Source organism: Coccomyxa subellipsoidea, assembly GCF_000258705.1.
Source record: "Coccomyxa subellipsoidea C-169, whole genome shotgun sequence".
Lineage (NCBI taxonomy): Eukaryota > Viridiplantae > Chlorophyta > Trebouxiophyceae > Coccomyxaceae > Coccomyxa > Coccomyxa subellipsoidea.
Window position 1 is genome coordinate 455,035 of NW_005178024.1, and position 14,008 is coordinate 469,042.

At 51.9% G+C, this 14,008-nt stretch overlaps 3 protein-coding genes and 1 non-coding gene across 4 annotated transcripts; 1 reads left to right on the top strand and 3 right to left on the bottom strand.

Moving 5' to 3' along the window:
* Window positions 1–57: 57 nt before the first annotated feature.
* On the top strand, window positions 58–4,368 carry COCSUDRAFT_44680 (rhomboid-domain-containing protein; the record flags this gene model as incomplete). Its single annotated transcript, XM_005643814.1, has 9 exons — window positions 58–233; window positions 520–612; window positions 912–1,051; window positions 1,492–1,721; window positions 2,115–2,300; window positions 2,555–2,615; window positions 2,938–3,061; window positions 3,347–3,505; window positions 4,236–4,368. 9 exons carry the CDS (start codon window positions 58–60, stop codon window positions 4,366–4,368), a joined length of 1,302 nt encoding a protein of 433 aa, XP_005643871.1.
* Window positions 4,369–4,708: 340 nt separating this feature from the next.
* On the bottom strand, window positions 4,709–10,972 carry COCSUDRAFT_67854 (hypothetical protein; the record flags this gene model as incomplete). Its single annotated transcript, XM_005643815.1, has 13 exons — window positions 10,647–10,972; window positions 10,300–10,426; window positions 9,837–9,983; window positions 9,254–9,409; window positions 8,666–8,830; window positions 8,215–8,425; window positions 7,563–7,725; window positions 7,158–7,392; window positions 6,591–6,830; window positions 6,173–6,298; window positions 5,634–5,870; window positions 5,141–5,299; window positions 4,709–4,831 (listed from the first exon to the last, which is right to left on the bottom strand). Exons 1-13 carry the CDS (start codon window positions 10,751–10,753, stop codon window positions 4,709–4,711), a joined length of 2,196 nt encoding a protein of 731 aa, XP_005643872.1. The 5' UTR covers window positions 10,754–10,972.
* Window positions 7,827–7,898, bottom strand: COCSUDRAFT_t63. The gene has a single exon. It is a non-coding gene; the product is annotated as a tRNA-Thr (tRNA).
* Window positions 10,973–11,940: 968 nt separating the features above from the next.
* COCSUDRAFT_58623 (hypothetical protein) lies at window positions 11,941–12,622 on the bottom strand (the record flags this gene model as incomplete). Its single annotated transcript, XM_005643816.1, has 3 exons — window positions 11,941–11,999; window positions 12,255–12,417; window positions 12,599–12,622. 3 exons carry the CDS (start codon window positions 12,620–12,622, stop codon window positions 11,941–11,943), a joined length of 246 nt encoding a protein of 81 aa, XP_005643873.1.
* Between the last annotated feature and the right edge of the window lie 1,386 nt (window positions 12,623–14,008).

Here is a 14,008-nt window from a genome sequence, read left to right on the forward strand (position 1 = left end):
ACAGCCGAGAAGCCACTGGAGGCACATCGCGCATACATCGCGCACCGGCGCAGCTCGATGGTCGGCAGCGCGCAGCTGACGCCGCCGGCCGACCTGGAATCCGGGGGTGCCTACGATGTGCATGCGGATGCGGCCGCGGGCGATTCGATGCAGGAGTATGAGGATGGGGGGCAGTATGAGTATGAAGGGGATGATGCTTACTGGGAGGAGTACCGAAGCACCATTGTGCAGAGGTGAGACAACAGCTGAAACAGTGATTTATGCTGATTCTGGGCTGGCTTGCATGTGTGCAGCGCATCTGCACAAGCCACAGGGCTCAGGAGGTCGGGATGTGTCTTTTGCTTCTTTCTTTTACTGTATTCACTGCTGGCTTGTTATCGTCGATATGCGATGCTCCACAGAACAGGCAGCTATTGGGAAGACCCGCTAGTGAAGACTTGTATAAAGATTTTGCAGACAATCGGGTGTTTCTTTTTTCGCGAGTAGTGCTCTGACTGCCTGACTGTGCATGCCTGACAGGTGGCAGGGCGCGACGGGGACGCTCATAAACAGCGCAGCCATGGTGCGCGATTTGGGCACCCTCTCTGATCGCTCCGCGCCCCCGGCTGACAGGTGCCTTAAACATCCCGCCAGCTTCTTTCTCTGAGGCTACCAATACTCATCACCTTTGTGAACACATGCATCCTCATGTTTCCTCCTCCTGTTGCCACATTCTGGGTTGGCATCCTCAGCTGCCGCTCACAAAAATTTTAACGAGTCTGCTGGCATGTGGCAAGGCCAGCAAGGAGTGCAATGGTAAGCAGCAATCATGGGGCTGCTTCCTCCAGATGCATCTCACCTGTATCACAAGGGGATGAGTAAAAAAGCACTGATGAAGTGACAAGATAAATACTTATGCTGTACACTGGCAGGTTTGCGGCGACAGTGGGTCTGGCGATGAAGCTGGAGGGGCACCCGCAGAAGGCAGCTATTCTGGATGCGCTTGAGCGCCGGCGGCTGTCACGACTGGACTCACTCGTGGAAAATTTTATGAACGAGCTCTTCATCACAGGTTCAGCCTCCGCCTACACTGAATTCCCAACCCTTGACACTCCACACACCTGTTGCACTTGAGGCCCAATGTAAGGTCGATTGGGTCTTCCTGGATCAACGGAGCCCATCAAGGGAAGGAATTTAGGCAGTCTTTACCTACAGCTCATCTGCGGACCCACTTTGCCTCTGACAGGAACAACGTTTAGCCATATGGAATATAAGATAAAATTTCAAATGCACACATGCATGGTAGGCAGTGTTGACGATGAAGCTTCCTTGAAGCAGGCTCATTCATGCCTTCTTTTAAATATGCCAGTCAGGCATTATTCAGACATTAGTGACTAAAAAGTCAGGCAATTAGAAGTCAAACCTGACTTGCGCTCATAATCGTATTGGAGTCACCGAGAAAAAGCCGCCCTTTGCAAACTGTGCAGCGCTGACATCATGCCATGCACACAGGGGAGCGGATATTTGCGCTGTTTACTCCAGCCAAGCTGGGCCAGCACAGGCTGTTCTTTACAAGCGCCTGGACCTTCATCATCTTTGCAGTCTTCTTCTACATGATCGGCGAATTTGCCTACTATGAGGCCGTCCAGTTTCCCTCTACCACACGAGACGCCTGCCTCAAAACCATCACCAAGACACCCATGGGCTATGGGTCCTCCCAGATGCTGCACTGGTTCAACCAGGTGCACTCTCTTTCCTGGAAGCATTGCCTATCATGGTCACAACATGCAGACATTAGCACAGTTTAAATTCTTCTTGGGAGACGCTTGAGGCGCAGAGGTCCTATGGCAGTCAGAGACTGACACCATTCGCATCTCCTTATTTAATTTGCATGAGGCTCCAGTTCTATCCTGTGCTTTGGCATGAGAAAGATCCCTACGCTGCAGCGACAAGTGCCCCACAACTAGCTTCGCAGTGCAATGAGCAGGAGGCCTCTGAACCTCGATCACAGCTGGCAGGGTGTGACATGCAAGCAAGGTGGTCACTACAGAGCACAGGTTCAAATGTATTTGACAAAGAAATGCAAAGAAATTAAACTAATTAAAATCAAAAAATGGTGCTAACATTCCACGCAGGCGGTGCCCTGGTGCTATGATGGGGAGCCGTGGCTGCTGGGCGGGGATTTTCTGATAGTGTGGGGCGCTCGGTGGGGCCCCCTCATGCGCGCGCAGCCGTACCGCTGGTTCACCTCCTGGTTCCTGCACCAGAGCTTCACGCACGTCCTGTCCAACATGCTCCTCTTCCTCGTCATCGCCTGCCAGGTGGAATTTGGCTCCAATTCAAATTCGATTGCGACAGCCAAGTGCATGTGAAGCAAATCTGACCTATTTGAGAAGGGCAAGTGCAAGTGAATTCCGAGAATAGCATAAGGACGCTGTGTATTGCATTGTTTGACTTCTGAACAGGCCTTGCCAGCTTTCCATGAGGAGGGTATTGCAATCTGTGTGCTGCCATGGTTTGCCCATTCAATGCGGGCATGATTGTTCTAAATTGAACTTTTTGTCTGTGGTTGCAGATGGAGGAGAAGTATGGGTCCGGCAGGATATTGATTGTGTGGCTCTTCGCTGCAGTTGGAGGTGCGCTTTTATGACATTGCAATGGTTTTCAAATGCTGAGCCTTATGCCTTCCCTTGCAGCAGTCAAATGAGACAGACCCACTGCGGTGCTTCATACATGCCATGGCAACGGCGTTCTGATAGGATCCACAGCAACATCAGGAGGCACTGGAAGTAAATCACACCATTGTTCACGTTCCTGCATACTAAGCTAGGCAAGAGCTCCAATTGCATTCTCTCCAATGCAGATGACCTTCTGGAGGGGCACTGCAGTCCAGGTATCTTTTCTGTCCAGCATCAGAACCCTGCATAAAGATGACTTGACTGTGATTAAGCGCTGCAGGCAATTTCTTCAGCGCTGCGTTTGAGGACACCTGTCTGGCGCTGGTGGGCGCGAGTGGCGGCGTGTTTGGAATGGTCGGCCTCTTCATCGCCGACATGATCGTCAACTTCTCAACCATCAAACGGTGCGCAGCCCTGCAGCTCTGTAATGCACCTTTTTGCCTTCATTCAAGTGCACAAGACAACATGCTGCCTGTCCGACTATTGTGGTGTGAATTTCAGAAGATGCAGTGTTTTGTCTGCCTGGCACAAGACACTCCACGTGAGGATACTTTTAAAGACGGCACTGACATTTCACTGGATCTTTGAACAGCAGAGCAGATTCCCGTGTATGGTACCCTGTACCACAAGAGTAAGAAAGAAGGAAGCTTTCTGGGTATAAATTACATTGGGATAATTTGCTGGTGCAGGCCCATCATCCGGAGTGTGATGATGATAGCGTTCCTGATCTACTTCATAGTCACGGTGGTCACCTCTCCTGTCGGGACGTCCCACCTGTCCCACGTGGGCGGCTTTCTGAGCGGCCTCTTCCCAGCACTTCTCTTCTTGCCGCACCTCAAGTCTGAAAGGTGCGATCTCTTGTCATGTAAACAGGATTTTAAAGTTTTGAGCAGACAAACTTTGCATGGTCTGCCCGTGGCACGGCAAATGTCCAACCAAATTCCTTGCTTTGTCTTGGCATGAGCTGTGCATAAGCTGCTGGTGAGATGCATTGGTCGAGGCTTTCCTCATGCAGGACTCTTTAGTGCAGCATGCAAGGGGCCAAAATTCTCAGATGTCAAAGAAAATGTCACTTCTGAAGAGTGACAATCTCTGGTCTCAAATCATCATAGGGTTAATATTTTGTGAGATAGGGCATTACAACCAATTTTGGCCAAAAATGTATATTTATTTTGGATTTTAGTCTTGCTTGGATCTGGCGAGTCCAACAAGGGGTAGGAATTTGGCAGCCTTCACATGCAGTTTGTCTGCAGAAGCACCTTCGGCAGGAAAAGCATATGCATGTAATAATAATGATAGTAGTTTGAGCAGCTTTGAACTATAGAAGGGTCAGGGATAAGCCTGTCAAATCCTGGAGTGATTGTATTACGGATGACCTGGACTCCATTGGACTGACATGCCATTGGTGGAGAAAGTGACAAGACAGGGAAGGCTGGAGAGGAATAATTGAGAGGTTGCGGCCACGCACCTAGCCCTGAGGGCTGGAACAACTGTATAATAATAATAATAATAATAGTAATAATAGTAATAATAATAATAATAATAACAATAGTTTGACGCTAGTTTTGTTGCATGCAGGTGGGAGGCATGGACTCCAATTGTGGGAGCTGTGGTGACACTCCTGATATTTGTGGCGCTGCCTGCGTACTTCTACCAGAACAAGTTCAAGGGTATTGGCAACTGCGGGGCAGACATCACGCGGTACACGTGATTGGAACACTGCAGGCTACTGCTTTCATTGCAAATTTCCTAGGATTAGACGGGTATGTTGGGGGTAAATGCGTCGGGTAGTTGAATTAGAAAACCGTAGATGCTTTGGGCACCTTGTAGCCTTCATGCGCACAAGGTGCAGTTGATTTTGATACAGAGACAAGCTTGCTTGAGACATAAACCCACTGCAGAGTTTGGTGGAGCTCCTAATAAATATTTAATTGTTACGTCGATGTGCATCACATGATGCTGACCATCAGACTTGGCCTGTGGCACCAATTAAAGCAATGCCCATGCAAGGATACAGGCTTCGCAGGTCCCAGGAGTACCAAGTCTGGTCTCTAAGGCATTTGCAGGCCCCTTGCAGCTGCCACGAGCTCCAGTGTGGCTCTGTCCACCATCAGATCATCCAGCGCCGCTGCTGCAGAAGCTGTGAAGTCTGCTGCCTCCCACCCAACAGCCACCTGCCAATATATCAACATGTCACGGCATGCCATTCTGACATTCTTTTGACACCAGAAAGGCAGCCTCTGCACACTGAACAATGTGCCACTAGACATCAGTTCCTCTCTGCAAATGGGCATACAGTAATTGGGTAGGACCCTAGCATGAAATAATGCAGAGCATGTAGCATTGACTCTGGATGCAGCAGTGTTGCCATCGGAGCCACCAAAACACTCAGGATAAAATGATATCCACCAACACACCCAGCATGAGGAAAAAACAATATAAATCCTTTCCATCATTTTACCGATGAAAGGAGAGAGCTTTACCTGCCAGGTGACGAGCTGCAGGGGCACAGCAACACCGAGCGCAGCCAGCACGTTGCAGAAGTAGTCCAGGTCAGCCGCCAGCTGGGCGGCACCCGACTCGCTCAGTGCTGCGATCTTCGCCAGCTCCCTCACGTACAGCTCTGCGGCACCTGCCGCCACCTGCGCATCCAGTAATGTGATGTCAAGCACTTGGATGTGCGCAAGGGACATCCTGGCATGAAAAGCAACCATTTCCTTTTGCAACTTCATTGAACTGTTGAAGTGCAGCAACCCGCTGACTGCTGCTACTGCAACCCGCTGCATGTGAAGAAAAGGGGGGGGCTCTCTGCACAGCTTGCAAATTCCATACTTGCACAAGCGCCCAGTTCAGTCCTGGACACAAGTCTGCGCAGCCTCGCTCACACTGAAAATGGCTAACATCAAACTCAAACTTCACTTGCTGCGTCAATTTGCAGTCTTTGCATGTTTCCTGTGGGGTGAGCTGCCAGCGCACCCTGTCGAGCCACTCTGCGTCGACTGCTTCCTCCTCGGCTTCGCTGTCGCCGCCGAGGAGCCCTTCCAGAGTCTGCGGCAGCATCATCAGGTACTCGCCAGCCGCCGTCACCGCCTGCTGCGGGTACGCGCTGAACGCCGGCAGCGGTCCCCCCGCTCCGCCCCCCGCTCCGCCACCCTCGCCCCCCCGTGCCCCCCACACCGGCTGCGCACCCAGGCCCTCCAGAGACCCCAGCACCTGCGCATTCATTTGTTCTTTCACTGTTGTTTTATTTGGCATCATTCTACCGCACATCAGGCAGCAATGGCTCTTGACAGGCCATTAAAATGTATCTCTGATTCCAAAAATCAGGAACAATGCTGGCACAACTTTTCTAATGATCCTTTACAGCGTTGATCAGTACTTCCAAATAAAAATAGTGAGCCTACTGCATGCTTTTCACCGGGCCTGCCTGTAGGTCTACTTGGGCAAAGAGCAAAGGTAGTAGAGAAGTGCATCAGCTAGAGACAGGAGAATGAGCGCGCCTTGAGCATGAGCACGTCATACACAAGCGCCTGAGCGGTCTCCTGAAATGCGGCGCAGCGGGCGGCCGCGGACGGCAGCGCCATGTAGTCCTCCAGCACCGCAGCCGCTAGATGGGACTGCAGCTGCTGCAGCATCCGCCCCTGCACGCACCAGACCAGACGCTCAGCTTTGCACTCTTTCTATTCTCACATGCAATCACCACAGCTTCGCAAATGGAATGGCAAATTTGCAGCCAACGCTGCTGGCCTTTGTTGCCATCATGAATCATGGAAACGGCGCAGAGAAATTGCGCACTTCCCAGAAACGTACGGGACACTTCAGATACGGTTTCAAGGCCATATGCTGCATGCATAGGGAAAAATTCATGGCTGGCAAGCAACAGGAGAGAAAGATAAACCATCTCGCCCCGTTGAGGGAGAATGGATTCGTTACCTCTGAATCCAGCAGGCGCAGCGTGACAGGGTCCAGCGCCTGCTTGCCGGCATCCACCGAGCTAATCAGCCTGCTGAGGTCAGAGAGTGCCGCCCGTAGCTGGCCCTCACAGGCCGCCAGCTTGGACACCAGGTTGGCGGCTGCGCCCAGCAGCTGCAGAACTGCTGTGCTGTCATCTGATGATGTCACCGCTGCGCCGCCGGCCGGCAGGTGGTGCTTGCGCAACTCCAGTAGGACCGCCTGAACAAAAAGGATGAAAGCGTCAGGCGGGTGTCGTTGAGAACCCGCTCACTTCACAAGGCATGAAGAAGCATCGCGGGGCAACATGGCCGGCAACATACAGGGGTTAGCCATTGCTGAGAGGCTCTTTTTCAGGTCTTGCCTCAAGGCCAGTCATCACGCAAACAGTGCCATCTCGCCAGAAATTCAGATGCCTTGAGCTTTGCAAACAGAGCAATTGTTTTCAGGCCCATCATGACCTGTTCTATTCACAGACTCTGTCTTCCTGGCTTCTGAGAAAGTCATCCGGTAGCGGCACATAGTGCTCAAATTACTCAAGATGGTTACCTGGAGGCGGCTGACAAACTGCGCGAGCTCCTCGTCGGCGACGAGCTGCAGCTCGGGAATGCCGGCCAGGCCGGTGGCCGCGCGGCACCGCTCCACAGCCGCCGCCACCGCCGCCTCGGCCGCCGCAGCCGCCGCGCCGATTGCGGCCACGGCCGCTTCGGCGTCGTCGGTCGCGCTCGGAATTTGTGGGGCCGCTAGGTCCTGCCCCAGGCTGACTGCCTCCAGCTCGCCATACCTGTTGATGCATTGCGTGATGAAAGCGCAGCAGCTAATCCCAATCTTTATGATGTGCGCGCAGAGAAGGGGTGCAGCAGGCGGCAGATACTTGATCACGCTGTCGATGTGAAGAGCTCCCAACATTCATCCCAAAGAGGAGTTAAGAAAAACAAAGGAAGGGCAAAGTACCTGTCTAGCTGGGCATGGAATGGCGCATAGACCGTGGTAGGGAGGGAGCCGATGCCGGTTGCCCCCTCCTGCCCCATAGTCTGCGCCAGTCCCTCGACAAATGAGTGCGCTGCTTCAAGCATGCTTGCTAGAAGCATGACAACATCCCCGCCCTTGTCGCCGCCTGCAGGTTTCAAAACAGAGGTTTTTGTCTACTAAGCTCCCTAGATTGCTTCACAATTTCCCATGCAAAAAGAAAAAGAGAAAAAGGGCGGAAAAAATCAGTGCTTCCGCCGTGGATTGAACACGGGACCTTGCGCTTACGAAACGCACGCTCTACCACTGAGCTACGAAAGCACTCATGATATCCACGACCCTCTCTCATTTTCCGAGGGCTATGTCCCTACATTCTGACATGAATCTTCTCGCTGCGCCAGTTTCATGCCCTGCGGTGCCTTTGAGGAGACAAATGCGTGCTTTTAAAGGTAGATAGATTGGCTCATAGAATAGTGAACGCATTGGCAATTGAGAATTGATCATCTCTACAACGTAACAGGGCCGATCGAACCCACCATCGGCCGACTCTGGTTCCTTTGTATGCACGTTACTGACTTTGTTACTGAGTCTGCACAGTCTTCCTTTCTTTGTCTATCTTGTCTATGAGCGTGATTACCTTGCACAAGGGCCGACGCCAGGCGTGTTCGAAAAGGTTTGTTGATCCTGGAGAAGAGAGCAGACAGTAGGGAGAGCAGCAGACGCGGGTGCAGGTCCGGTAGGGCCATGGAGCACCACTTCGATTCTGTGCCCACAGCGCTCGCCACCCCCTCATAGAAGCTTGGCAGCCAGGAGGCGAAGCCCCTGCCCTCGAACCCATCCCACAGCCCCTGCACAACGACCAACGTTGATCACTACCTGATCCCAAAACAGAAGAATCCATCCTTCTGCATCCTGCGATTTCAACGAGTCTCTTCATCCAACAGCTCCCAAGCAAGATGAGTACTCTACCATCCTCAAATTTACTGCATCTGCAAGTCCTGGAGGGCAACAGGTCCTCCTATAGGAGGTCTTCCAGCCAATTAGCTTTTATACAGTATGCGCAGAGTCTGCAAATTTGCGCGCGTCACCTGCAGCATGGGCATGCGCGCAGCCACGTAGAGGCCCTCCAGCTCTGACTCGCGGCCCAGGCTGCTCATGAGAGCTGCCAGGTTGGCCACCCGATCGGCCTGGCGGGCGGCCAGCGCGCTGCTCACTGCCGGCTCTATGTTCTGGTGGAACCGCTCCTCCAATGCCTGCAGAAAGAGAGAGACAGAGATCTCAGAAGTGAACCTCTGCAGCAGGCATAGGTGTACTAAATATTACAAGCCTCCGGTGCAATGCAGTACTGAAAAGTGAGTGACATCAAATTGACAGCCCCTGCACCAGCATATCGAGGGACAACACCGCACCTGGAAATACACACATTGCCAAATTGAATCGCAGTAAGCACCGTCCAGGACGTTCTATCAAATTGGTAAGAGATATACGAGAATCCCACCATATATGGCGGCGTGGGGGCACCGTTGTGAAGCCCCCATGCCGCAAGGTCTGAAGTAAATCTCTTACATCCAGAGCTGCTTCTCCCAGCTGGCACTGGCACATAGGTGCAATATCTGCGAGCTCATAGCCCACTCATATGGTCATTACTGTGATGTAAATATGAGCGCAGCGCACACCTGAAGCCGAGCGGCGCCGCCTTTGAACTCGGGGACGTCCCCCACAAGCGCCAGTCCCTGACGGATGCTGGCCAGTGTGGCTGCTATGCGCTGCAGATCGCCCTCGGCAAACACCGCCTCCACTTGCGTAAAATGCGCGCTCAGCTCTGTCGCCTCCTGTTGCATGCACCACACAAGACGGTTCAACAATTCTGCCCCGATGATATGAAATGCTTGCTATGCTCATGCCAAAAGCAGGGTTATCATTGCACGTATGGAGTACCAAATCCTCGGAGTCGATGCTGAACAGGAGCTCAATGGCACACGGTCATGTCTGCCGTGGAGCGGCCAGCTGGGGTTTACAGACCTGGCATCAGGGACAAAGAATTTGGAAAACGGGTGCTTCAATGCATCTTTTCAAGCAAAACAATCGGCCTTCAGAGCTTTTCTCGGCAAGATCATTGGGCACTCAGGCCATTGATCTACTAGTCCCAATAAAGTTCTCTGCTTCACGGTGCTCCACTGCCTGGCTATCAGCTCAAATGTGCAGTCCTGCGCGTGGGCGCTAATGCGCATCGGCGCTAATGCGCATCAATGAGCGCACCTTGAGGGTGGAACATGCGGCTTCCATGCGGTTCTTCACACGTTCCAGCTCTACGATCAGCGCCACATTGCCGGTCGCCGCGCTGGCCGCTGCACTGACAGTGCCCAGGCCCCGGCTCACATCCGCCTTCAGGCCCGTCACATCTCCCTGCCCATGAATACGCGCGCGTGTAAGCATGCAAGTCACGGTCCCGCCTTCTCACTGCCTCAGAAATCTCTCTGTACAAGTATTCTAGGCCCGAAGTCATCAACTTGCTGACTTGCTCCATAATTGTCCCATTGTGTCGGCAAATCTGGTCAAGTTACTGCTTTCCTAGATTTCCATGGTTCGGCATGCACGGTCGGCATGCAAGGTCTCTGACTACTGCGGGTGAAAGGTGCAGCAGCAGGAGGGATTATTCACCAGCAAGAAATATTAAACATGGAAGAGTCAAGAAGCACAAGAGCAATGGGTGGCAACCCACCCTCACATGGGAGACCTCCTGGACTGCTGCAGGAATGCGCTGCAATGCGCGAGTGCTGTCAATCTCCAGAGCGGCATCAATGTCCTCAGCGGCCAAGTGCAGGCGCAGTTCCAGGTCTGTCAGAAACCTGGGATGTGCAGGCAGGCTTGCAGTAAATATTTAGGAGGGCCTTGGTGTTCTGAAGAGCTTCTTTTCTCAGCTTTTATACTATATGAAGTGCTCATTCATACTGCGGATGGCCCAAAATTGCACAAGATACAAGAGCAAAAGGCAATCAATAATCTTGATGTATTGCTGCATCGGTTTTGACTCGGACGATTGCTGGTAAAAAGGCGGTGCGCGCAAACCTCTCCAGGGACTCCTCTGATGGTTTATTGTCGCAAGCAGCATTTATCCAGTTCTTGGGTTCAAATGAATCCTCCTGGAAGGCTGCAAGATCGGGTGCAGCGGCCATTAGACCAGCTTTCCTGCCCTCAGTTCCCAATCCAGGGTCCTATACTCCTTATCTACCAGTGCATCCGAGGACGCAGGGACGTGGGTGTGGAGTAAGTGTGGGTTGGGATAAATGCGTTCGGTGTAATTGGATGGTGGTTGTTTCAAAAAGACCTTCACAGCTGCTGGCACCACCTCATCCCAATGCAAAGTTTCAAGATCTATCACGATTTGGTTTTGCAGATGCAATTAGGAACGCAGATTGGGGATCGCGCAGAATTTGCATGCTTGAAGAGCACGTCACCAAAGCAGGCTTGATCAGGCTTGCATGCAAGACAATGCTTGAGGGTCATGCATGTCGTCCATTCTTATCCGGAATATGTTAGATTACACCGTGTAAAGCCCAAGAAATGCCGTGTGGCAAATACTTATAAACATGCCGGATAGGGGCCGGGACGCCCGATCTCGATCTTAACCTTAGCAAATACATAGTATGCGGTCAGCAGCTCAAACATGCTGCAACACGCTAGCAGGTATTGGTAGGATCACAAATCCTCAATCATGCTCTCCCTGTAACTTATTGTCAGACTCCCGTGTGGACACCATGTTGTTGCATGCCGTTCCTGGCCATTACAGGCCGCATGTACAACCAAATCTCCGTCAAAGGCATGGCCAATCCACGGCCAAGACCTTGATACATAAACGACACTCCCGAGTCTCTGCAAACAGGTAATTGGCATTGCAACTTCATAAAATACAAAAGCACATGACAGCTGCAGCGAATGCATAGTTATAACCAAAAAGGACCCATACAGGGCAAAGGTCCAGAATCAATGGTACAATATAAATCCCATTGGCCAAGTTTTCAAAAAAAAATCCTAAGAAGGCCATGAGGTGCTGCACCCTAAGGAGTGCCCAGCTGGTGCACTGCCGCCTTACATACACAAACACACACAGCATCACTAAGTATTTTCCTCAGAGAAACAATCACAAGCGCGCCTAAAACAAGCATCCCAAGTGAGTAATTCAAGCTCGTGGCAAGACGAAGGCCACAATCCTCGACAAACTGACAAAATTCTTGACTGAAGTTGAGTCCTCAAACTCTTTTTCCTAAATATGTGGTCCATCACAGCCACAATTCGACTCTGACAGCATTTGGCAGATTTCAAATCCCTCTTTTTAGGAGCTCCCAGCCACAGAGCAGCTGCCTCAAAACTGCACCGTCACAACTGGGAGCCCCCTGTAGAAGCCCTGGTCCACCCGCCTGCCTGCACGCAACCCCGAGCCATCATGCTCACTTGCATTTGCAGCCAGTACAGCTGTCATTTGAATGCAATCCATCAGACTATCTGACGGGCATTCTAGATGCATGAGACTGCAGGTCAAACATGTCAATAACGGCTGGTGTAGAGGCACTGGTTCCGCGCCATTTAAGCTGCATTTTACTGCCCTGCGCAACGGATTCCTGAATTGACATTACTGAGGGCAGTAGTTTGTCAATGCAGTGACCTGATAGGCGTTACCTGTGTCCCTCAGAAGGCCCTTCTCAATCAGCAGCTCAAGGGACGCGGGGAAGGCCTTGGCTGGGTTGAACACAATCTCCTCAGTTCCAACAACCGGTCCATTGGCTGCCTCAGGGAAGTTCTGGCTCAGCATCCCAAACATTGGCTCGCCATCATTTTCCGCCTGCGCTCAAAAGCACTGCAGAATCAGTTCACCATGGGATACTGTATGCATATACCTGGAGAAATGCTAACAGCCAGCCTGGACTACTGCACATTGTGACTCCACACTGGTGCCCTGACAAGATCAGCTTTTGCAATGACAGTACCATACAGGTGCAAAGCAGATGTCGAGACCTCGGTACCTGGTATAAGATGTCCTCTCCCATGGGTTGGTCTTCTGTCACTCCATCACAGGCCACGATGTGGGTGCTCACAGAGCGATGACCCGTACAATACACATACTTGCGAAATTCCAACGTGATTATACCTGCAGGACACTGCTTCAGTCATTCCGCAAAGATCGCATCCTGAACGTCCGTCCAGGTGTATGTAGGCACTTTGGCAATTAATGCATGATAGCGACATTGTCTACCCTTGAGATCTTGGCCACGAGAATTTGCAGGGTCCAAGGCATCTTTGAGCGGCAGCACTATCCTCGGTGGCCCAGATGCTGTCGATGCAGTAGTGGATGTCCCCCTTTGACTTTTCTTCCTATTTTGAGCAGCCCACTTGTCTGCCCAACCCTTCTTCATATTCAGCTTTTCGGCAAAGTCAATCTAATGCAACCTGGATCCTGCAACGCCCAGGGAAAGTGCTTGCGTCCCAGGCAAGCTTCAGTATATCAGGGAAACAAATTCTAAGCTTTCCAGTATTCAGGAAATGTACAACAGGAAATGAACAAAGGGCCAGAACTTCTGGCAAGCGTTGGAGTGCAGGTGCTTCCTGTCGTTCCGTTCCTGCCCTCTGCCCGACCTGCCCAGATGGCTCGCCTTCCATTGCCTCCTGTGGCCTGGCCTGAAGGACGTGTACATGCAACGCTGTTGCCATGCAGTGGAGTCCACTGAGTGGACAGATTATTGCTATGATTTGACCCCACGCACCGGACATTTGCAAGCTTTCAACAGCCGGCTTTCAGTGACATTCAAGCAGCCTCTTACGTAAGCCTCTTATGTATAAATGATGCTCACTCCATGATCACGATGTCATAGCTGATATGATGACTGAGCATGTCCATTGTGTCCTCTGCTTTCTGATCAAAGAAATGAACGCCTGTGCAAATACGCTAGTTGCTTGAGGGTTCATTTGGCATTGTGACTGATGCAGGCGGCTCAGTAGGCGCAATGGATAAGCGGCTGTGTTTCCCGTGAATTTTGTCCGCTAGCTCGTGGCTGTGCCAGGCCAGGCCAGAGGCCCCGGATATGCACGGGTACTCATCCGGGGCAGGCAGTGCATGCATGTATACGATGAGTGAGCGATAGGCTGCAGACTAATGAAGGCCCCGCAGATGTGGCTGCAGACGCCCTGCGGATATGCCCTATGGCCTCTGGCTTTGGGTTTGCCGACCTCTAAAAATATTAAAACAATGTGCCCGCTCTGCCATAACAGCCTTGCGTGGGCAGTGCAGATTGGTGTGAAAGTCACAATTTGCGCTGCTCTTATAATTTCCAGAGCTAAGCATGCGGATTGCTGATTCACCGAAGCGACACCTAGGAAGGCCCTGCCGGGCAGGCCTGTGAGAGGATGATTCTGCTAGGCGTGCGCACAGTGCCCTG